The 22,943-nt window shown below is 37.7% G+C and overlaps 2 protein-coding genes and 1 non-coding gene across 3 annotated transcripts; all 3 read right to left on the bottom strand.

Annotated features, from left to right (window-relative positions):
* Positions 1-6,515: 6,515 nt before the first annotated feature.
* LOC125360312 lies at positions 6,516-6,622 on the bottom strand. The gene has a single exon (XR_007212703.1). It is a non-coding gene; the product is annotated as a U6 spliceosomal RNA (small nuclear RNA).
* An 8,114-nt stretch (positions 6,623-14,736) lies between these two features.
* Positions 14,737-15,813, bottom strand: LOC125359738 (olfactory receptor 10T2). The gene has a single exon (XM_048357624.1). The coding sequence runs from the start codon at positions 15,796-15,798 to the stop codon at positions 14,851-14,853; it is 948 nt and encodes a 315-aa protein (XP_048213581.1). The 5' UTR covers positions 15,799-15,813; the 3' UTR covers positions 14,737-14,850.
* Positions 15,814-21,672: 5,859 nt separating this feature from the next.
* Positions 21,673-22,617, bottom strand: LOC125360172 (olfactory receptor 10K2). Its single transcript, XM_048358206.1, has one exon. The coding sequence runs from the start codon at positions 22,615-22,617 to the stop codon at positions 21,673-21,675; it is 945 nt and encodes a 314-aa protein (XP_048214163.1).
* Positions 22,618-22,943: the final 326 nt, after the last annotated feature.

Below are 22,943 nucleotides of genomic sequence, written 5' to 3'. Positions count from 1 at the left end.
CATCCTGTTCCATTTTGTATGATCTCAATGCAAGTGCAACATCATTGCCAAAGGTGTAATACAGATACGGATTCCATTGTCAATAATTGTGATTCTATATTGGCAATCACCTAAAATACTATAACAAATGAGAGAAATACCTCCTTTATAGTTGAAATTGGTTGAACAATAAAAGGTAACTTGAGAACTGGGTGTTGGTGGCTCACGCCTGTAATCCTAGCTACTTAGGAGGCTAAGATCTGAGGACCAGGGTTCAAATTCAGCCCAGCCAGGAAAGTCTGTGAGATATAGACAGCAAAAATCTAGAAGTGGAGCTGTGGCTCAAGTGGTAGAGAACTAGCCTCGAGCCAAAAAGCTCAGGGACAGTGCCCAGGCCCCGAGTTCAAGCCCCAGTACTGCGTGTACCCCCTACATCCAGTTGACTATAGCATGGTAGAACATGGGTAGGTCAGATGCACTATGCATCCTATATTCATGTTGGCCATGTAGTACTTATAGAAATTTTGAGCAGATACTATTATTTAAACTTTACTGGTGAGGAGACAAAGGCAAGTACTAGCAAGTACTGTAGGTCACATTGCTCCCAGATCACTGCAATCATCACTATACTACATATTCAACACATAATTATAGGAGTCTAACTACGTAATAGGTATTATAGGTAATGAAATACAGCAGGGACACAGAAACAAAATGCTCTGTCCTCACATTACTTACATTGTTTGTGGAGGGTTTGGGGAGACAGACAATACATACAGATGATGATTTCTAGTACAATTAAAAACTGATTCAGGAAAGGAAATGAGAGAGAAGTTAAGGCAAAGATCATGACCAGATTGGGTGCATTGAGCAGACAGCATTAGAGGAGACTTCAAGCAAGCACAAGAAACAAACTTTGTGTCTCTGGAGGAAGAGGGTTCCAGGCAAAAGAAACAGAATCTATCATTTTACTGGGTGTTTTCTAAAAGCTGTGAGAATTGTAATGTAGCTGGGTTGGAATAAGCAATGGACCAGGCTAGAGAACTAGAGTTAGGTCATTAGGGACCTTATGGGCTCTCATACAGGGATCAAAAGTCATTGTAGAATTTAAATAAGTGTATTCCAGCTAGGACAAAGGATATGAGTTCTTAGAAGCAGGAGGAGGCAATGGAGAAGTGATATTCACAGGGCATAAAGTTTCAGTTATCAGAAAATATGAGATTGGGAGTATACTATGCATCATGGTATCTATTATACAGAATTCTGATACACACTTGTAATTTGTTGGAGATAGACCTTATGAGAAGTGCTTTCAACACACACACAGAGGACCCTACGACTAGTAAGAATGGAGGAGAAAAGAAACTTGATGAATATGTGTTGGACATTGATGATGGTGCTGAGTTTATGAGTGCATGCTTACCCACAAATTCACTGAGGTTTACACAAGACATAAGTCTTTTGTCCAATCATACCTCAATAAAGTGGCTAAAAATCCAGGCTCTCTATCTGAGATTATAAAATGGGGACATGATAGTATCTATACCAAAAATTACAGTGACCCCAATCTGCTCACCTGGGCTAGTGTAAACAGCCCACTTGAATGTAGGCCTCACCTGCAGGAGGTTCACACACAGCCTTTGCACATCAACGATCAAACTGCACATGCTTGTTGCATCCTCTCCAGTGCATGCTTCCATTTGTCAACTGTCTTCTGTCCACAGCATCACTTACAGCTGCCACAGAGAATTGGCATCTGGGGTGGGAAAGTGTTATTGCATGAAGGGTGCTGCTACCTGTTTCTCTCAGTGCCCCTGGCTGATCTTCAGATGGCTTTATGGAAGGATGTTCCACCCAGTAGCTCGGGGTATGCATAGCCTCCCCTGTTCCTTCTCTCTTTTAGTGGTCATTTCCAGAAGCTATTTTGCCTGTGTTTAGTCCCCCAAAGCCTGGTATGTGCAATACCACCAGCTCTCGACTCTCACCTGTCCCTTGGAAAATTAATAAAGACCTTCTCATCCACTCTTCTTTCTAGCCAGTTGGTTGTTTAAATTAGGGAGTTAATTCAGAGCAGGAAATGAGATCAATAGGGTGGAAAATGTTCACAAAGTAAATTTGAAATCAATATGTTAAAAATCCTAAAATGTATTTTCCATTTCTGACACCATTTAAAATACAGTACTAGGGCCTAACTACTCAGAAGGTTGAGATCTGAAGACCATGGTTCAAAGGTAGCCCAGGTAGGAAAGTCCATAAGACTCTTATCGCCAATAAACTACTCAAAAGAAGCTGGAAGTGGACCTGTAGCTCAAGTGGTAGAGTGCTAACCTTGAGCAAAAGAAGCTTCAGGACAGTGCTCAGGCCCTGAGTTCAAGTTCCAGAACTGGCATGTGCGCGCGTGCGCGCGCACAGCGCGCGCGCGCACACACACACACACACACACACACACACCCCATAACAGCCGAATGTTTTGTTTGCCATTAAATACAGGAAGTATGAGTCTTGTCTCTGAAATTCTGAAATCATACATTTAAAAGAAAAGGAGAAAGGTCTTTAGGTGAAGGAGTTGGTCTATTTTCTATGTTTTTATTCAGAAACATCTTGTCTTCTCAGAGTCTTCAAATGAACACACGATTCTCAAGATACGAAGTAAAAAGTATTTAGTTTCTAGGCAAAAGATGCTTGAGTTTGGCGTTAGTTAATATTTTTCAATTTTAATGGGTATTTTGCAGATAACACTTCAGGTTTGTTTGTATGCAGGCTTATTTGTATAAGCAGGAAAGACTAAATAAGGGGAATAATAAAACAAGTAGTCACATGAAAGTATATGTAGAATCAAATACAGGAAATATGTTGCCACTGATAATTATCTGTGTTGTAACCAAGTAAAAGAAAGAAAATTAATGGAGCAAGGAATTCTTGTTTAACCCTTGTTGAGTAGAAGGCTAGGGAAAGTTAAATCATAAAGATGTTAATCAAGACAACAGTGCATACATACTAGCTACCAGCACCAGGAAGGATCCAACTGTATGGAGGAGAGCAAAGATTGTCACCACACCATCCACCACAAACAGAAGTCTAGCCACGTCTCCCACTGAAGCTTAGGATCAGCATTCCCAAGGAAAACATAGCCCAGCCATGCCCTGGATAGAAGAACAATTATGTCTTTACAGGGAGAAGACAAAGATTTTCATCAGCTTGGTTTCCAATTATTCCTGAATTTTAATGCATCCACAGTAAAGAATATTAGCAAGAACACAACATCACCATCTGTTCTGCCAGCAGATGGCTGAGGGCTACTCAGTGATCCATTAGTACTTTTGCTAATGGTTTTAGTGACTCATGTTGGTCTTGGAGCACTTAGGGACAGTGCTCAGGCTCTGAGTTCAAGCCCCAGGACTGGCAAAAAATGTTTATTAAAATTTTGTTAGCATAAAATTTGTATCTAGAGGCTTTATTTTGATATCTACAATGTGCATATAATATATTTTCATCAAGCTTACCCCATCTAATATAATTGTTTCTTAGCCCCTTTCCTGCCTCACACTTCCTTTTAAAGCTTTTTGTTGAGTTTCATTGTGCTATTTTTATGTGTACATACATACGTACAATATGTACTTGTGTTCTATTCACTCTTGCCATATCATCCTCTCCTTTTCCTTATCCTTACCCATTGGTTTACCCTCCCCAAACTGTCCCAGTGTTGCCATTATATCTTAGTATTATTTTCAAGTTCTGCGCATGAGCAAAACATTCATTAATTTGTTTTTCAGAATTTGGCTTATGCTGATCAATGTGATGATCTCTAGTTCCATCCATTTTTATGCAAAGTACATGATTTCATTGTATGCCTGTCCTGGGGCTTGAAGTTGGGCCTGAACACTGTCCACGAGCTTCTTTTGCTCAAAGCTAGCACTCTACTACTTGAGCCACAGCTCCACTTCTTTTTTTTTTTTTGGTGATTAGTTGGAGACAAAAGTCTCAAGGATGTTGCTTCCCTAGCCGGTTTTGAACTGTAATCCTCAAATCTTAGGTTCCAGAGTAGCTAGGTTTGTAGGCATGAGCCACCAGCATCCGGTACTGCACAGGCTTTTGTGTGTCATGATATGTTCTATTGATGCGATCTCAAGTGTAGAAAGTTTCTAAAACACTAAATAATATTCTTAGAAAAATTAACCTTAACAATGTGTCAAAATTTACTAACATTTTAACAAGGGAATCAGCAAAGTGATGAAAATTTAAAAGGAAAATTTAGAAGTAAAAATGTCTGGGACTGGAATCGGTATGGAACTGAAGCAGGGATAGATTAGTGAAACGACACAGATCAATGATCCTAATTTTATTTCTAAAAGTTCCTAAGAGCATCATTGCCAAGGAATTATTTCTTACACAGAGTATATCAAGAAGAATGATCTGAGGTGGCAGGTGTTTTGACATTAGGCAATAAATAAGTTGAAAAGTAAAGCAAGGGTCAAGTTGCAAATGCTTCTGAAACTGAAATGTCATCTTTCCCCTCCCCAAACTAACATAAAAGCATGAAACTTTGTGAAACAGAGACTTGAAAGAGCACAAGTTCTGGTTTTAAACATGCCATCATCAGGGGAATTTCTTCTGTGCAGAGATATAATGACAAAATCTACTTATTTCTTCTTTTAGTGATATTTTATGTTAGTTTTCGGCTAGAGGAGTTTTTTTGTAGGACTATAATGTTTTCATCATAGAGATGCATCTGGACTTGTAGTGCAGAAGGGCATGCTAAAGATATCGATAGAGGCACATAAATAGTTATCAGGGTGCAAATTGAGAAAGGACTGAATTAGAAAAACATCAATTAAATAAAAAATAGATTTTTAAGTAGATAAAATACCCAATATAAACCTCCAACTGCACTGAGAGTGAAATTGCTAATATCAAGAGAGAGAAAGCAGCACTATTACTACTAATACAGAACTGATAAAGACAAGGGAATAATATAATTTTATGTCAAGAAGTTTGACAAGTTAGATTAATTGAACATATCCCTAAAATAATTTAGCAGAATTCAGCATTCAACATTAAGATCATTGGTATATGTTCCATTATGTTAAATTTTAATTATAATTTTACTTTTTCACTAGATATAAAACTATAGAACGTGTTTTTTTTTTTAAGTAAGTCATTTAAAGCTTTTTATTTCACCTCTACTGGTATTTGAATCAGGACTTGTCTTGCTTGACTTGCTTGCTCAGCTGGTACTCTAGCACTGAAAACTGCAATATAAATGGTAAGCAATCCAGAGTTTAATTTATCAAAGAATCACACAAATAATTATTGTTGGACAAGAGTACCTTAAGTTGAAAAACATGGTTTATGTTTTTAATGTCTGTGTTTAATAGTATAAAGTCAGAAATTTCCCCCAGATTTCAAGTTACTAGTGTACATGAACATGACGGACTGCGTCTGGGTATGTGTGTATATGTTAATTGAAGTAGTAACCATTATTTGAAAAAGAAAGATGCTGAGCAGAAAGTTATCTTCTAAGGTATCTGACATACTAAAATTACTTAGCAGTATACAAAGGTAGTGGGATAATGGACAGGGGAGAACATGAGCAACTTGTGACTTATTCTGTGAAGTGACATCCTATCCTATCATACCCTACCTTACCATACCCTACCGTACCATATCCTATCCTACTCTACCCTATCCTATTCTATCCTCTCCTCTCCTCTCCTCTCCTCTCCTCTCCTCTCCTCTCCTCTCCTCTCCTCTCCTCTCCTCTCTTCTCCTCTCCTCTCCTCTCCTCTCCTCTCCTCTCCTATCCTATCCTAACGTGAACCTGTGAAATAAGTCCTGCTTAATTTCCTATCACTTGACTATATTTGTAGAGAGATCTTCTAAAGAATGTTCTAGACTCACAGGAAGGGTACATAGCTTAGTATTTTTGGTATTTATTTATTGTAACTGTAAAGGTAATGTACATAAGGGTTACAGTTATATAAGTCAGGTAATGAGTACATTTCCTTTTGAACAGTGTTACCCTTTCCCCCCTCTCTTTCCTAGTTTTTTTTAAAATATATTTTTATTATCAAACTGAATTACAGAGAGGTTACAGTTTCATACATTAGGCATTGGATACATTTCTTGTACTGTTTGTTACCTCGTCCCTCATTCCTTCCTCCCCCCTCCCTCTTTCCCTTTCCCCTCCCCCCATGAGTTGTTCAGTTGTTCAGTTCATTTTCACCAAACAGTTTGTAAGTACTGCTTTTGTAGTTGTTTGCCTTTTTTTTTTTTTTTTTTTTACCCTGTGTCTCTCGATTTTGGTATTCCCTTCCAATTTCCTGGTTCTAATACACTGGTTTCCAATATACTCAGATAAGATATAGAGATAGTGTAGGTACAACCACAGGAAGGTGATACAGGAATATCATCAATAATAGAGGCTACAGTTACATATGGCACGTTGAAAGTATTTACAACTGTGATATAACAATTGTTTCTATAACATGGAGTTCATTTCACTTAGGATTATCTTATGTGTTCATAAGGGCTCCTGTAAAAATATGGAATGCTTCACGAATTTGCGTGTCATCCTTGCACAGGGGCCATGCTAATCTTCTCTGTATTGTTCCAATTTTAGTATATGTGCTGCTGAAGCGAGCACTCTTTCCCAGTGTTTACACTCTTGTCCTCCCCACAAGTTTTGTAGTTCATTTCAACACTGCTACATTTGTTCACCCTTAGTCCCTCCATTTCTGTCTTCTCTCCTTACCCTTCCTCAGACAAACTTACAAACAAGAAAGATACAGAAAATAAAACAGCTACAAAGGGGAAAAAAACAAACCTTGGAGTTCATTTAGACAAATATCACTTTATATGATCATATTTCCATAGCTATTGAGCCTTTGTGGTCCTCTCCTAAGAATATTCTCCTTTGGTCTCATTGTGTGAATGTCTAGAGACCTGTATAATTTATCATGTCCAAGTGTACTTTTTGTCTTTGCCATCCAATGTGTCTACTAGCAAATTTATAGGCACATTCTAGTTACTACATATGAAGGAAGCCATGCAACTTATGTTTCTTTGGGTATGACTTACTTTGCTTAATATAATTTTTCCAATTCTTTCCATTTACTTATGGAAATGTAATATCATATACCAATATCAGATATAATATAATACAGAGTACATCATGTCAAATATAACATTTCTTCATGATGGAAGTGTAGAATTCCATTGTGTATATATACCACATTTTCTTGGTCCATTCAGGGGACATAACTTAGTGGTACAATAATTTGCTAGCATGTATGAGGTCCTGAGTTTGATCTGTAGTACTATATATACATCAATAACAACATTCAAATGGGCTTTGGAATTAAATTTGTGGGTAAAATAAACAAAAATCTTTGGGTATGAGTCTTTCAAATTTTATAGTTTGCAGGTCAGACTTGAATATAGATTTTGGTAAAAAATTAACAGATGATATATAAAAATATTCATATGTCCACATGCAGTGAGCCCTAACAACCTTCCATAACTACAAAGTGTTTCTTTCCTTCCTTTCTTCTTTCCTTCCTTCCTTCCTTCCCTTCCCTCATTCCCTTCCTTCCTTCCTTCCTTCCTTTCTTCCTTCCTTTCCCTCTTTCTTTCTTTCTTTCTTTCTTTCTTTCTTTCTTTCTTTCTTTCTTTCTTTCTTTCTTTCTTCTTTCTCTTTCTTTCTTTCTTTCTTTCTTTCTTTCTTTCTTTCTTTCTTTCTTTCTTTCTTTCTTTCTTTCTTTCTTTCTTTCTTTCTTTCTCTCTTTCTTTCTTTCTTTCTTTCTTTCATTTTTCTGCTAGGCTTGAACTCAGGGCCTGGCCTGAGCACTGTCCTTCAGCTTCTTTTCCTCAAGGCAAGTACTCTACCACTTGAGGCATGGCACCACTTCTGGACTTTCCTGCCTAGACTGGCTTCTCACTGTGATCCTCAGATCTCAGGCTCCTGAGTAGCTAGGGTTACAAGTGTGAGCCACCAGAGCCCAGCAAATGTTTCTTCTTCTTCTTCTTCTTCTTCTTCTTCTTCTTCTTCTTCTTCTTCTTCTTCTTCTTCTTCTTCTTCTTCTTCTTCTTTTTGGTTAATTTTAATGAGATGAGTATTTTGCTTATTTTCTGAGAGATATGTGATAAAATCTTAGTGAAGTTGCATGTACTCCTGCTTGTGTACATCACTCTCCCACTTTCAAAGATAAGAATGGTTGTGCCTAACTTTGTGCTACAAGAAATTAGAGGAGTAAACTAAGCCCAAAAGTAAAAGAAAGGGAAAATGAAGATTTGGTTAAAAACAATGAATGAGAGAATAGAAAAAATAGAAAAGAATTTTTTGAGGAGATCACCAAAATTGATAAACCTTAAGTTTAACTAAGGAAAAAAGAGAGGAGACTCAAATAATAAAATTAGAAACAAAGGTGGCATTTCACACCATAGAACTACAAAGTATCACAAGAGGCTGCTATATACAATTATAGGCTAGCCAGTTCATCAACCCAGAACAGGTGAACACATTTCTTAGAGACTACAACCAGCCCTGACTGAATCATAAATAGAAAATCAGACTAGGCCAATTATGAGTGAAATGATAGCAATAATAAAAAATGTCCCAAGAAAGAAAAGCCAAATACCAGATGGCTACATTGCTAAATTAGACCAAACATTTACAGAATTAACACTAATCCTTTTCATTCATCAAACAGGGAATTTTTCCAAGCTCATTTTATGAGGCCCAAATCACATTCATAACAAAGCTAGACAAACATAGGCCAATATTCCTCATGAATACAAATACAAAAATCTTCAACAAAACACTAGCAAATCCAGTTTTAATAGCATTTCAAAGGACCAGGAATCATGATCAAGTGAATTTTACCCAATGGATGTAAAATATACTTCAACATAGACCAATAAATTAATATGAAACACCATGATACAATGAAGGATAAAAAATCGCACCATCACCTTAATAACCACGGATAAAGCATTTGGTGAAATTAAACTCACTTTCAGTATGTAAGCTCTCAACCAACTTGGAATAGGAGGGAATTATTTTTCTATACTAATGGCCAAACATGAGATGCCCACAGCTAGCGTTATACTCAATGGCAAAAACTAGGAGTAGGAACAAAGCCAGCATGTCACTCTCACTTCCACTTCAATTCAGTGCTGGTAACCCTAATCCACAAAATTATGCAAGAAAAAAATAAGACATTCAACTTGGAATGGAAGAAGTTAACTATCTCTGTTCACCAATGATATGTATATAGAAGGCCCTAAAGCTTACATTAAAATTTTTTTCAGAGTAATAAATAAACTCATTCAGTTGCAGAATATGAAATGAGTCTAAAATTTCCCTCCTATACATCAAGAATGAATAACATAAAAGGGAAATTATAAAAAAGATTATTAACAACATCAAATAATTAGGTACAACTTTAACCAAGGAAGTAAATATTCATACATGGGAAGCTACAAAACATCAAGTAAAGAAATTTAAAGGCTTAAATAAATTGAAAACCATCCTATGTTCATGTATTAATATTAATGAAAGTGATCTAAAAATTCAATATAACTTGAAGGTGGAACTCCACTAAAATATTGTAAGAAATCTGTTCATTTAATATAAGCTCTTAAACTTCTTGAGATAGTCATTTATATTATTTGTTTGTCTTTATTAAGTCTACTTAATAATAATAATGCCTACCTTTTCACGCTTGTGACTTCTCAGTCCATGTTGAGGTTTACCTGTTATATCATTATTACTTTCTCTCATTTTATTCCTACTGTTGAGGAAATGTAGGTACATATTGTTAGAGGTTGCTATAACAAAATTCCCCCCAAAATGATAACATAGGAAAAAGGTAGAGAAATAACATTCCTTAAGACCTTGCTATGGGAGCCCTATGTACAGCTCAGTGGTAGTGTTTGCCTAGCATTCACAAATCCCTAGGTTAGATAAAAATACTATAAAATATAATGATTCTACTATGTCTCAGATGCTTAAATGTTATGATATTCTTATAAGATCCTTTTTTGGGGGGAAGGACCTGGGACTTGAACACAGGACCCTAGCACTTCACCATTTCTAAGCTTTTGTGCTCAAATGCTTTACCACTGAGCCACAGCTCCACTTCCGGATATTTTGGTAGTTCATTGGAAATGAAAGTCTCATGGATTTTCCTGCCTGGGCTGACTTTGAACCTGGATTCTTCGTTCTGAGCCTCTTGAGTAGCTAGGATTACAAGTGTGAGCCACTGGCACCTAGCGTTCCAAGAATCTTTGAAGTAGGTACTATAGCACCATTTTCAGAGCTAAGAAAGTTAGATACAATATATTTCACTTTCTTTATGTCTCACAAGTATGTTGGGTGCTATGCAACAATATATAAATGTACTAGTTGAAATATGGTAGATTCAAGGGAGAACTCAAATGGTGTAATTCCTTAGAAAGGCAAAGTAAATATTCAACAAAATAAATACTAGGAAGTGAGTACTCAAAAAGGGTAAGGGGTAGGGGAAAGGTATAGACAAATGAAGTGGAGAAGAGGGGGAGAATGGCAGTCAAGAGTCCAACGTATAGCCTACAAAATTAAGAACAGTACAAGAGGGGCTGGGTAGAGGAGGGATGGGTGAGAATGTTGAAAGGAGTGACATTAATCAAGATGTATTGTATTCATAAACGACTTTGCTAAATGGCAACTCCTTTGTACAACTATTAAAAGATGATGTTACACAAGAGTGGAAGGTTTTATTTAGGGGTATTGCAATAAAGCAGGAAGATTAGAACTCAGCCTAGTTGGGCAACTTCACCCACACAGGGTCAATTAAAAAAAAGAAAAGAAAAAAAAGGAAGATGAAAAAGGAAGAAGATAGGAAAGTGCTAGAGGATCCTGGCCATCCATGATTATTAAATTCCTTTATAAAAAGGTAAAATAGGTTTCATGTCATTACAACATGTGATAGTCTGCAAGGTACCTACTGAAACTAGGCCTTTACTCTGACTCAGAAAAATGGGAGCTAAGGATGCTTGCTACTTTGACAGTTGTATTTGGAAAGAATGACTCCCAGGTTCTTGGGGAAGACATTCTTGGGTTCTACAGTCAAGGGGTATTTACAAATGTTTGTATCTCAGATGGACAGTGGGAAAAATGTAGTTATTAGTGTTATTAATAGTATATTCTCTGAGAAAAGTGAGAACAGGAGATTTGAGCCAGGAAGTAACCTATCTAAAGTCCAGCCAGACTGAGCTGCTGTAGTGGCCCATGCTCTAGCTCTTCTCTGGCAGTGCACACAACTGGATCACCACATCAGGTGACTGCTGTCACCCAGCCCTTTATGTTCCCTTGTGGGAACTGGGATTGGACATAGATTTGGTACTATAGCTCCTGGTCTTAATGGAAGGGGTAAGCTATTCTTTATCTTTGGCCCTGGGGTCCTCTAGGCATTCATAAAATCATAGCTTGCTGGTTTTCAACTACTGCAAAATTTCTTTTTATAAAGTCCTCAATGTTAACCTAATGGACTTCTGTAAGTAATAATGGAACTTTTAGGATAGCCCCAAATAGTTCATGCTCCTGGACAATAAACATAAGAACTAGATTATTGGGTTATGTAAAGAAAACAGAATAATGCTTAAAGAAAAATCTCAGCTGTGGAATCTTGCTAATCATCTCTTTAGGGACTTACTGTTGGAGGATTTCCAATCACCATTTCTCTGTTTCTTCGCAAGAGTTTGAATCCTGGGTGAGAGAAAATGGTTTTCCTCCCTGAGTTTTGCTCAAATCTGTGGTCAAGGTGATTAATGCCTGTAGTGTAGTCCCCTAATTAGTCTACATGGAATCAAGAGAAAATTCCCTGAAAGAGAGATGCTGCATAAACAAACCCCACAGATTCCCATTAGAGTTTTTACTTCTGGCCTTTAGAACATGTCCATGTTTGGGTTAGTGAGGACATAGTTTTGTGTCTACCTGCATCAGATACTTAATGGAAGACTCTATCAAAGAACTTAATAAAACAAATTTAAAACATTCAAATAAACCACTTATTAAAAAGAACAATGATAGTATTCAGACATATATTAGACATATGTACCATGAAATTTTTCCTTTATTATGCTTTTTTATCTTATTTTCTACTCACAAAACAATTAACTAACATTACTACACAGAGGAGAATGATGTAAAAAAAAGCCCATAAAAATACATGTACTTTGGGGCCAGAATTCAAAAGAATCTTTTACAGTTCAACTACACAATCACCATCTTATTACATTTTATTATATATTATATACCTATCCTTGATCTTGATGAAATAAAAAGGATGGCTCATATACTAAAAATGCTTTGCTATAGCCTAAAATGTGTTCATTGATAGCTTCATTTATGAATAAGGCTTTTAATTTTTGTATTAGACTACCTGATAAGAGGTATTTAGAATTCTTTCGTATTTTTTTTTTTTTTTTTTTTTTTTTTTGCCAGTCCTGGGCCTTGGACTCAGGGCCTGAGCACTGTCCCTGGCTTCTTCCCGCTCAAGGCTAGCACTCTGCCACTTGAGCCACAGCGCCGCTTCTGGCCGTTTTCTGTATATGTGGTGCTGGGGAATCGAACCTAGGGCCTCGTGTATCCGAGGCAGGCACTCTTGCCGCTAGGCTATATCCCCAGCCCCATTAGAATTCTTTCATCATAACTCCACTCACATACTTTATCTATATCCTGATGTATGTATGTATGTATGTATGTATGTATGTATGTATGTATGTATGTATGTATGATGTATGTGTGTTTGTGTGTATGTATGTATGTAGGTATGTATGTATTGATGAGGGTTGACCCTATGGTCATATACATGCTATACAAGCATGTATACAACTTAGCAGCATCACCAGCCAGATTAAAGGTGAGCAAGAATTTAGAGACATTTGCAAAATAATGCAAATATATGATACTTTTAGAGTTTTATGATTTTCTATTTTTGATGTAATTTAGCATTTCCGAAACACTTGCCTTATCTCAGTTAAAAACCAATAGTTAGGTTTTATAATCATACCTCACCATGGTATAGTATTAAGAAATTATACCTCACAAGCAGAATAAGTAGAATAATAAACACAACAAACAACTTTTTTCTTTTTGAGAACCAACACATGATATAACTTTCTAAGGCTACTGCATTAGATATGAATGCTCATTTTGCCATGGGAATTCAAGGTACTTAAGGGAAATAACATTCTGTCAATCAGTTACACAAAGAATCTCTTACTTATATGTCATTTTCAGTCTCTCAGTCAAAATATAATGGAGATTTCTATTTGTGTGCTGTGACATGATGTTAAAAATTCAAAAAAATTGTTTTTTTTTTTTTTAAAGAAATTCTAGTATGTGTTGGATTGTTGGGCAGGAAGGAAGGAAACCCCAATAGTAACCAACTTTCACAACTGAAAGACAAAGGACAATAACATTACTAACTCAGAAAAGGGGAAAAATGGAGAAATCGCAAGAAGATTCCCCAAAGTTCCAAGTTCATTAGCTTCCACGGTTTTTTTTTTTGGCCAGTCCTGGGCCTTGGACTCAGGGCCTGAGCACTGTCCCTGGCTTCTTTTTGCTCAAGGCTAGCACTCTGCCACTTGAGCCACAGCGCCGCTTCTGGCCATTTTCTGTATATGTGGTGCTGGGGAATGGAACTTAGGGCCTCGTGTATCCGAGGCAGGCACTCTTGCCACTAGGCTATATCCCCAGCCCATGCTTCCACGGTTTTAAAGAACATGTATAATACACAGCTTGTAAACATTGGAGTTAGGATTTAAAATCAATTCTGTTTAGTGTTTATAATAGAACTTATCACAAGAAGGTATAGGATTCACTTAAGTGTATTATTTCCATCATAGGGACAGTAAGTTAAAAGATTAGGGTGGGTTTTGCCTCCCTGGGGCTATGCACATGGTAGCATCAAGTAAGTGTTGTCATTCATCCTTAGAAATACTTAAACACATTGGTGTTGGAGGTGAGGTGTGGTACAGGTGATAGAGTGCCAGCCAACAAGCAAAAGCATCAAATACCAAGTGGTCTTGCACACACACACACACACACACACAGAAGAATGCATTACCACGCAAAGTGAAACTACAAACATAAACTGAAGTGATTACTTCATACTTAATTTAATAACAGTTTAAAAATTTGACCTTCACAATTTTGGTAATATTAAATAATGTTTTTCATCAGTTAAAATTCGTTCCTTAGTATTGATAGCTTGTTCTCCATTTAAGTTGCATTTCAGATTTCTCTCTCTTGTTTTCCTCCTCATGCCAAACCCTTTCTTTTTCTCAGAAAGCATAAATATTCATTATCAAAAAGAGCTCTCACAACCTTTATCTATATCCTTCCAGCAAATCCGGTTATCTGTGTCTTCTCCCAAGAAGCTTTCATCCTTGTCTATTTTTTATATTTTGGTCAAGTATGAGATGTCTTCTCTTTTTTCTAGCCAGGCACTGGACAATGTAGATTGACTTGTACATTTTTTTTATTTTTATTATCAAACTGATGTACAGAGAGGTTACAGTTTCATACATTAGGCATTGGATACATTTCTTGTACTGTTTGTTACCTCATCCCTCATTCCCCCTTCCCCCCTTCCCTTTTCCCTTCCCCCCCATAAGTTGTTCAGTTCATTTATACCAGTTTTGCAAGTATTGCTTTTGTAGTTGTTTATCTTTTTTTACCCTGTGACTTGTACATTCTTCTGGGATAGGAAACACTGTCTACGTAGTGGTGTCTAACATGTCAGAGATCCCAATAAGTCTTTGATTTCTCATTTTTGAAGTCTTGATTTTAAGTCTGAATTTCCTAGTTGAGTTTAAGAAATGTTCTTAACTCCTCTTGGTAGTGATGGGCATTCCCATCACTCTTTTCAGTGCAGTCTTTACCTCCTGGTTCCTCAGACTGTAGACAAGAGGATTGAGTAGGGGAGTGACCACTGTGTAGGTCACTGCCACCAGCTGATCCTTGTCTGAGGCAGACTTGGACTTGGGCCGGAGGTAGATGATGGATGCGCAGCCATAGTGGACGAAGACCACTGTGAGGTGAGAAGCACAGGTAGCGAAGGCCTTCCTCTTGCCCTCGGCTGAGGGGATCATCAGGATGGTGTTGACTATGAAGCCGTAGGATATGAGGATCATCAGGAAAGGCACCATGATCACCAGGATGCTGAGGCTGAACAGAGCCAGCTCTTTGACATGGGTGTCCGTGCAGGCTAATTTGATAACAGGTGCCATATCACAGAAATAGTGGTTGACCTTGTTGGGGCCACAGAAAGGCATGTCACAGATGAGGTTTGTGGCCACCAAAGCAATTAGGAAACCGGTGAATCCTGACAGAGAAACCAACCCTAATCCCAGCCTTTTGTTCATGATGAGCGTGTACCTCAGGGGGTGACAGATGGCTGCATAGCGGTCATAGCCCATCACTGCAATGAGAAAGCAGTTGGTGCAAGCAAAGCCCAGGAAGAAGAAGAGCTGGGTGGCACAGGCCACAAAGGAGATGGTCTTGGTGGCTGAGAGCAGGTGGGCCAGCAGCTGAGGGATGATGACAAAAGTGTAGCAGGATTCAGAAAATGAAAGGATGAACAAGAAAGCATACATGGGAGTGTGCAGTGTGCGGCTGAAGCGGATAACTGCCATGATGGTCATATTGGCCATCAGGATTGTTAAGTATAGGAGAAGAAAGACGGCAAACAGCAGAAGCTGCAGCTCCCCGAGGCTGGAGAAGCCCACCAGGATGAACTGTGTAACCACGGTGGTTCTGTTGAAGCTTCGCATCTGGAATTTGGAGAGAAAAAAATTATCATTATTGTAACAGAAACATTTTCATGAAATAAATTTCCAGTCTTAAGAATATTTGTTACTGTCTCTCAATCCATCTAGGTATGTCCTTCCTTCCTTCCTTCCTTCCTTCCTTCCTTTTCTTTCTTTCTTTCTTTCTTTCTTTCTTTCTTTCTTTCTTTCTTTCTTTCTTTCTTTCTTTCTTTCTTTCTTTCTTTCTTTCTTTCTTTCTTTCTTTCTTTCTTTCTTTGTATGGAATTGTTAATCTGGCTGTGTTCTGGTTCATGCCTGTAATTCAGGAAGGAGACTGAAATCTGAGGATTCCAGTTTGAAGTCACTAGGGACAGACAAATCAGAAAGAATTTTTTTTTAAGATTTGTTTTACTTTTAGTCTATTTTTATTGTATTTTTTAAAATGCAAGCTATGCTTCATTTTTTCTCTTTCTCTTAAAATTTTTTTGTGCAGTTTATATACAGAGGGGTTACAGTTACATGAATAAGGTACAGACTTGTAATCATCAGAAAGTTAGGAGTGAAGGTATGGCTCAAAATGATAGAGTGGTGAGCCTTAAGTAGAAAAGCCGAGTGTGTGAGTATGTGAGGTCCTACCTCAAGTTCAAGTCCCAGTACTGGAATTAAAAAGATAAAAGGAAAAGAAGAAATTGTTTATCTGTGTTTTTTTTACCTTAAAAAAACTTATTTTTTATTGTCAAAGTGATATTCGGGGGGGGGGTTACAGCTTCATACATAAGGCAGTGAGTACATTTTTTATCAAATTTGTGGGAGAAAAATGAGGGAAGAAGTAACAAGTTTATCTGTGTTTTTAAGAAACAAATACCTTGATCTCACAGATTAAAAATGAAGATACTAAAAATCATTTAATGCAATGGGAAAATTCCCCAGATCAAGAACATTATCTTCAGTAAGGAAAAGAACATTTAATTTCCTTATGTGCTCTTGAATGTCTGGGCTGTACTGTGTGTTGGTTTCTTTCATAGTGACCACAGTTCATTTCATTAATATTATTATAAAGACATTAAAATGCTGGGCCTTGGAGCATGGACATAGGAAATAGAATATGAGTTTGAATCTTGCCTTTGACATTAAAGTTTAATAACTTTGTCATAATTCATGTTTTTCATCTGTAAAACATAAATTATAATAGATGAATACAAGATTGGTAAGAGAATTATGTAAGATAATTTATGTAAAATGTTTGAAATGGACTTAGCAGATATTACCTGCTGTTTATGTGTTGTTTTTGCCTTTGTCTCAAATACTCAAGGATTTGAAAGACATCACATGCTCAGAATTTGACATGAGTAAAGCCTGAAACATTAAATAATACTCTTAAGTACTGGAATTTAAATCTTTTTTATTTACTATCTATTTTATCCCTACAACCACTCTTCACCTTGACAGATTTCCTGTCCATATCACATTCCCAATGAACTAAAACATAGTTCCAAGTGCTGCCTGTTTATGCAAAACTAACTTATCATTTCTGCATTTTCTGGAATAATTCCATTGTAATGACTCAAATTTTAAGTACTATCCAATCTTACAATAGATATCTGCTTTATTCTTTCTAAATCTAAAGCTCATGAGATACAAAAAAGTGACCAGAGGGTAGGAAAATAGGAAAGTCAAAGACATATTTGGCTTGGTGAATGTACTCAAAGGTAGGGAGGATCACAAGGACTTAGCTTATGTTCTATCACAGTTTTATGAGTCCTTTCAATATTCCCCTAAATCATTAGTTTTGTTTTCTGTGTGTGACTCTAACCAAAATTTGATTATATGCATAGATATTTTATTTTATTTTATTTGTTGGTCTTGGGGCTTGATCTCTGGACCTAGGCACTGTCCCAGAGCTCTTCAACTCAAGACTAGCACTCTACCACTTGAGCCACAGTGTCACTTACTGTTTTTTGATGGTTAATTGGAGATAAGAGTCTCACAGATTTTTCCTGCCTGGCATGACTTTGAACCACAATCCTCAGATCTCAGCCTTCTAAGTAGCTAGGATTACAGGTGTGAGCCACTGGTGCCTGGCTTGCATAGATATTTTGAAAGAGTTCATAGGCATACGTAACTATGAATATAAATATAGAAGGTATTTTATACCCTTTTAATGCTGTTTTGTGTGAAACACAAACATATAAACATGTGTCTCAAACAATCTCCTTCATAACCATGTTTGCCAATAAAACTTCCAGGACCCCTGAATCCCACCTGGAAGCTCTTTCTCTTCAAAAGACCTAGAAATCTTAAAATTATACACATTTGGGTAGTAGGCTAGACTACCTTGCACTATTTTATAGTTAACTTATCGATGTAGGATATCCTTAAAGAGATGCAGGATTGATAACAATATATTATAGATGCTATGCAGTTCTCACAGCAATATTGAGCACATAAGAGACTCTAAGAGAATACTTAATAAATGGTGGTATTAATTATCCTGATTTTTTTCATATGCTATGACATTTTCTAAACTAGGTTTTTATGGTTTTCTGCTAATGTCCATATCATTTCTAACCTTTAAAAATTTCTCAAAGTCCTCTTTAATTTCAAAAGAGGAATCTGTGCTAAGGCTTTCTGCCACTCATTTACTTCTATTTCTTGATTTCTTAGCATTTGTATTGTATATATTCAAATATGGCATGTGCAGACATGTGCCTGTATTTTTGTGTGTGTATTTAACCAGAGTCAAAGGTCCTTTCATTGCAAGAATAGAACAAATACAGCTTACCTTTAGTGCAGAACCCTTTCCATAACAATCAAAATGATGCCAATATACTCAAATTGAAAATCTTAGTAGGAAATGTTTCTTGCTTCAGAGGGCTATTAACAAAGAAAATACACTTAAACACTTACCTCCAAAAGATCAAGAAAGTTGGCATGTGACTTTGAGCTTGGTAACTTTGTCTGGTTGGTAGGTCTTGTGAATGTTGAAAGAGGAAGCAGAACGTCAGTTGCAAAGCAATGCCATCTGCTCTGAAAGATTAAATGATGGGAAGGAAATGCACTAATACATCTCCTAAGGGATTTCTTTGGATGTTTCAATGTTTAAATATCCAAGTTTTAAATACAAGGCTGAAAATAGCCCAGTCTATATTCATATATCAGTTTGGGTTCTATAATTGGATTGGACAATATTTATAGCCTTCTGGGATTCTAAGGACTAGGGGCCTCTGAGATTTAAACAGCTAAAGAGAAGAGAAATTAAATGACTACATTTGGACAAGGATAGCATATTTAATACTAGAAGAGATATTCAGATTTTTAAAAATCAAATTAAAATTTACTGTTAAGGTGATGTACAGAGGGGTTACAGTTACATACATAAGGTAGTGAGTACAGTTCTTGTCAAACTTGTTGCCTCCTGCCTCATTTTTTGCCTACTTTCCTTCCCGTTCAAGTTGTACAGCTAGTTTCCAACATATTGTCTTATGAGTATCACTGCTGCACTGAGATATTCAGATTTGACAAAATATCTAGACAAAATAAATATACTCTTCATATCTGCAAAGCACTTGACAGTAGATATTCTTTCAGCTCGGGGAGTTTACTTGTTTAGTTAGTTTTGTCAGCTCTTACAAAAGGTAGCTGCCAAGGAAACCAAGCTGACTAACAGGGAGCTTTATAGGGCTGGCTTGGTAAATACAGAAATCCTGGGCCTGTTGAAGAATTATACAGGTTGTCCCTGTCTTACCTTCTATACACGAAACCTGCATAAAAACTCAGATAACTGGATTTCTAATTCCCTCTGTGGAATTCTCGAGAGGGAATGATTTCTATTCAGCACTCATTCACTGTGTGGTTTTGGTAGTATTACATTAGGCGTTATAATGATAGGAAGAGAAATATGAATTGAGATGATCTGGTGGGGAAGACAGAAGCAACACCAACAAGCAGAATGAAGAAGGTGCCAACAGACCTAGGGCAGCAGAAACACGACTACCTACAATAAATATTTTATTTAATACCTACCTTCAGGGGTGAGGGTTCAACCAATGACTTAAAAAATATAAAAAACATTGTAGAATAATCAAGACAAGAAGAATGGAAAGCATTAGGAATAAAAAAAGTCATTACTGTGTGTTTTGTGCATAGGATACTCAAGAGAGAATGGAAAGAGGAAGAAGGATATGGGTTCTTGAGTGTGTGTGTGTGTGTGTGTGTGTGTGTGTGTGTGTGTGAGTGTGTGTTTCTGGTGTTTGAACTCAGGACCTGGGCCCTGTCCCTAGGCTTCGCCGCCCCCCCCCCTGCCCCCCAGGGCTAGTGCTCTACCACTTGAACTTCCAGCTTTTTATTCTTTTTTCTTTTTGATTAATTGGAGATAAGACTCTCACAGACTTTCCTTCCTGGTCTGGCTTCAAATTGGGGTGGTCAGATCTCGACCTCCTGAGTAGATAGGGTAACAAGCAAGAACCACTAGCATGCTTCTGAAAACTTTTTTTTTTAATTGCAAAGGTCATGTGCACAGGGGTTACAGTTACATAAGTTAAGTACTAAGTACATTTCTTTGGAACAGTGTCACCCCTTCCCTCATCTTCTCCCAGATTTTCCCCTCCCAACACTCCTCTCCCCTAAGTTGTATTAGTTCATTTCCAATATAGTATATAGTGAGTGCCACTGTTGAATTAGTTCCCCCTTCTCCCCATCATTTCTGTGCTTCCCTTTTCCCTCCCCAAATTTGATAAACTTACATACAAAAGTTCAGAAATCAAATACAGTGACAAAAGGGAAAAAATAGAAAAGAAAGAAAGAAAGAAGAGGAGGAGGAGGAGGAGGAGGAAGAGAAGGAGGGGGAAGAGGAGGAGGAACTGCAAAAAGTTAAATGAAAAACCTCTTCTTTCCACTTCTTGGAGTTCATTTTGATAAGCAACATTTTATATAATCATTTGCACATAGCTATCCAGCCCCTGTGATTCTCTCCTAAAAATAACCTCCATTGGTCTCACTGTGTGAATGTTTATTGTCCTGTTCAGTTTATCATGTCCAAGTGTAATTTTTTGCCTTTTATTATCCATCAGGTTTACTTGTAGATTTATAGGCACATTCTAATTATTACAAGTGAGGAAAACCATGCAACTTACATTCTTTTGGGACTGGGTTACTTAGCTTAATATAATTTTCCCCAAGTCTTTCCATTTCCTTATGAATGGGGCAATTCCATTCTTTCTTTTTTTTTATGAAAAAAGATGGATTTATTAGGGGAAGTTCCAGATGGACCGGTCCTAGGTTACAGAAAAACATATAAACAAAACAGGACAGTGACACAGAGACTTACTTCCAGAAGATTTATCAACAAACCAATTCAGCTCTGATGGAGAGCTGAGTTCGATGCCATGGGGACAACACAGTACCGACCGTGGAGACACATGGCATGGCATCGGCAATGCCATTCTTTCTGATGGACATACTGCTGAATTCTTATTTCTGTGAGTGGCTGGTCAGATTATTTGAGTAAACATTTCTGAAAACGATTGAAATGGTTTTAAATTTTTAAAATATTTTAAAAAATTTTCCATAAATGTATCGGGAAGGTGAAAATATAGTAAGAGTTTTCAGATCAAAATCTGAAAGACAGCATTTTTTTCTAACTAACCCTGAATGAAATTGAGTGACAGTGTTTACCAGAGACTAGACTTCTGAACACACATATAATTTCCTAAAATGCTGCTCCTTATTTTTCATTCAACTCTTCCAATGGATGATAATTAATATGGGAATGGTGAAAAGTGGAGGGAGAAATAATCTATTTTCGAGTACAATGCTTGGTTGGTTGGTCATTTCCAAAATTCCTTGGAAATGTTTCCTGTATACCTTATGCTTTGTTATTTGGAAAGATCAGGATCCAAATTAAAATTGTGGTGGGAGAATGGTTCTTCCTACAACTCTGCGAAGAGCTGACTTGAATTCTTTATTCCTAAGGCTGTAGATCATTGGGTTGAAGAGTGGAGTTAGGATAGTGTAGGACACCGATATCAGAGCATCCTGGCTTGAGGAGTAGTCAGACTTAGGCCTCAAATAGATAAAGGAGGCGCAGCCATAGTGGACAGTGACAATGATGAGGTGAGAAGCACACGTGGAGAAAGCTTTGTACCTGCCCAATGTGGAAGGAAACTGGAGGATGGCCAAGATGATGTGAATATAGGACACCAAGATCAGCAGCAGTGGGATCACAAGGACCAGTGCACAAAGCATGAAGATGGTCATCTGACTGGAGCGGGAGTGGTGGGATGCCAGCTTGAGGACAGGGGAGATGTCACAGAAGAAGTGATGGAGCTGATTGGAAGAGTGGAAGGGCAGGTGGAACACCAAGGATGTGATGACCTGTGCCACAGTGAAGCCACAGGCACAGGCCGCGGCTACCAGCCCCACGCACACCCCACGCCCCATGAGCACTGTGTAGCGCAGCGGATTGCAGATGGCCACATAGCGGTCATAGCCCATGGCTGCCAGCAGGAAGGAGTGGGAGCAGCCAAGGAAGAGGAAGGTGAACATCTGGATGGCACAGCCCAGGAAGGAGATGGTCTTCCTCTGCGCCAACAGGTCCACCAGCATCTTGGGTACAATGACGAAGGTGTAGCAAGTCTCAGAGCAGGAGAGGACAGAGAGGAAGAAGTACATGGGGGTGTGAAGGGCTCTGTCGAGCACAATGGTGGAGATGATGATGGCATTGGTGCCCAGAGTGAACAGGTAGAGGAGCAGGAAGACGGCAAAGAGCAGCAGCTGCAGCCTGGCCAGAGATGAAAAGCCCAGGAAGACAAACTCTCTCACCACTGTCTCATTGATCCTCTCCATGAACACTGCATGATCAGGTGACTGGAGCACTGAGGAGATGCAAATACCCACAGAAATAGATGAAAATCAATAAAGCCCACAGGAAACTGATAAATACAGAGCTAGCATGTGTTCTCAGATTTTAAATCTAAACACATCACTTCCTCTTCATTCCTACTTTCTTCTAAGACTTGATTTGTGTAAAAATAAGTAAGTCTGATTGCTCAGGCTTTAATCTTCACAGTAATTCTAACACCATCGCTAAAGTTATTGATAATTTTCAGACTCAACCATTCTTTTGGCTCTAGTTCCATGGTGGGATTGTTATTTAAATTCTTAGTGTTTCA

This window comes from Perognathus longimembris, chromosome 11, assembly GCF_023159225.1.
Source record: "Perognathus longimembris pacificus isolate PPM17 chromosome 11, ASM2315922v1, whole genome shotgun sequence".
NCBI classification, from domain to species: domain Eukaryota; kingdom Metazoa; phylum Chordata; class Mammalia; order Rodentia; family Heteromyidae; genus Perognathus; species Perognathus longimembris.
This window is presented reverse-complemented; position numbering and strand designations above follow the sequence as displayed.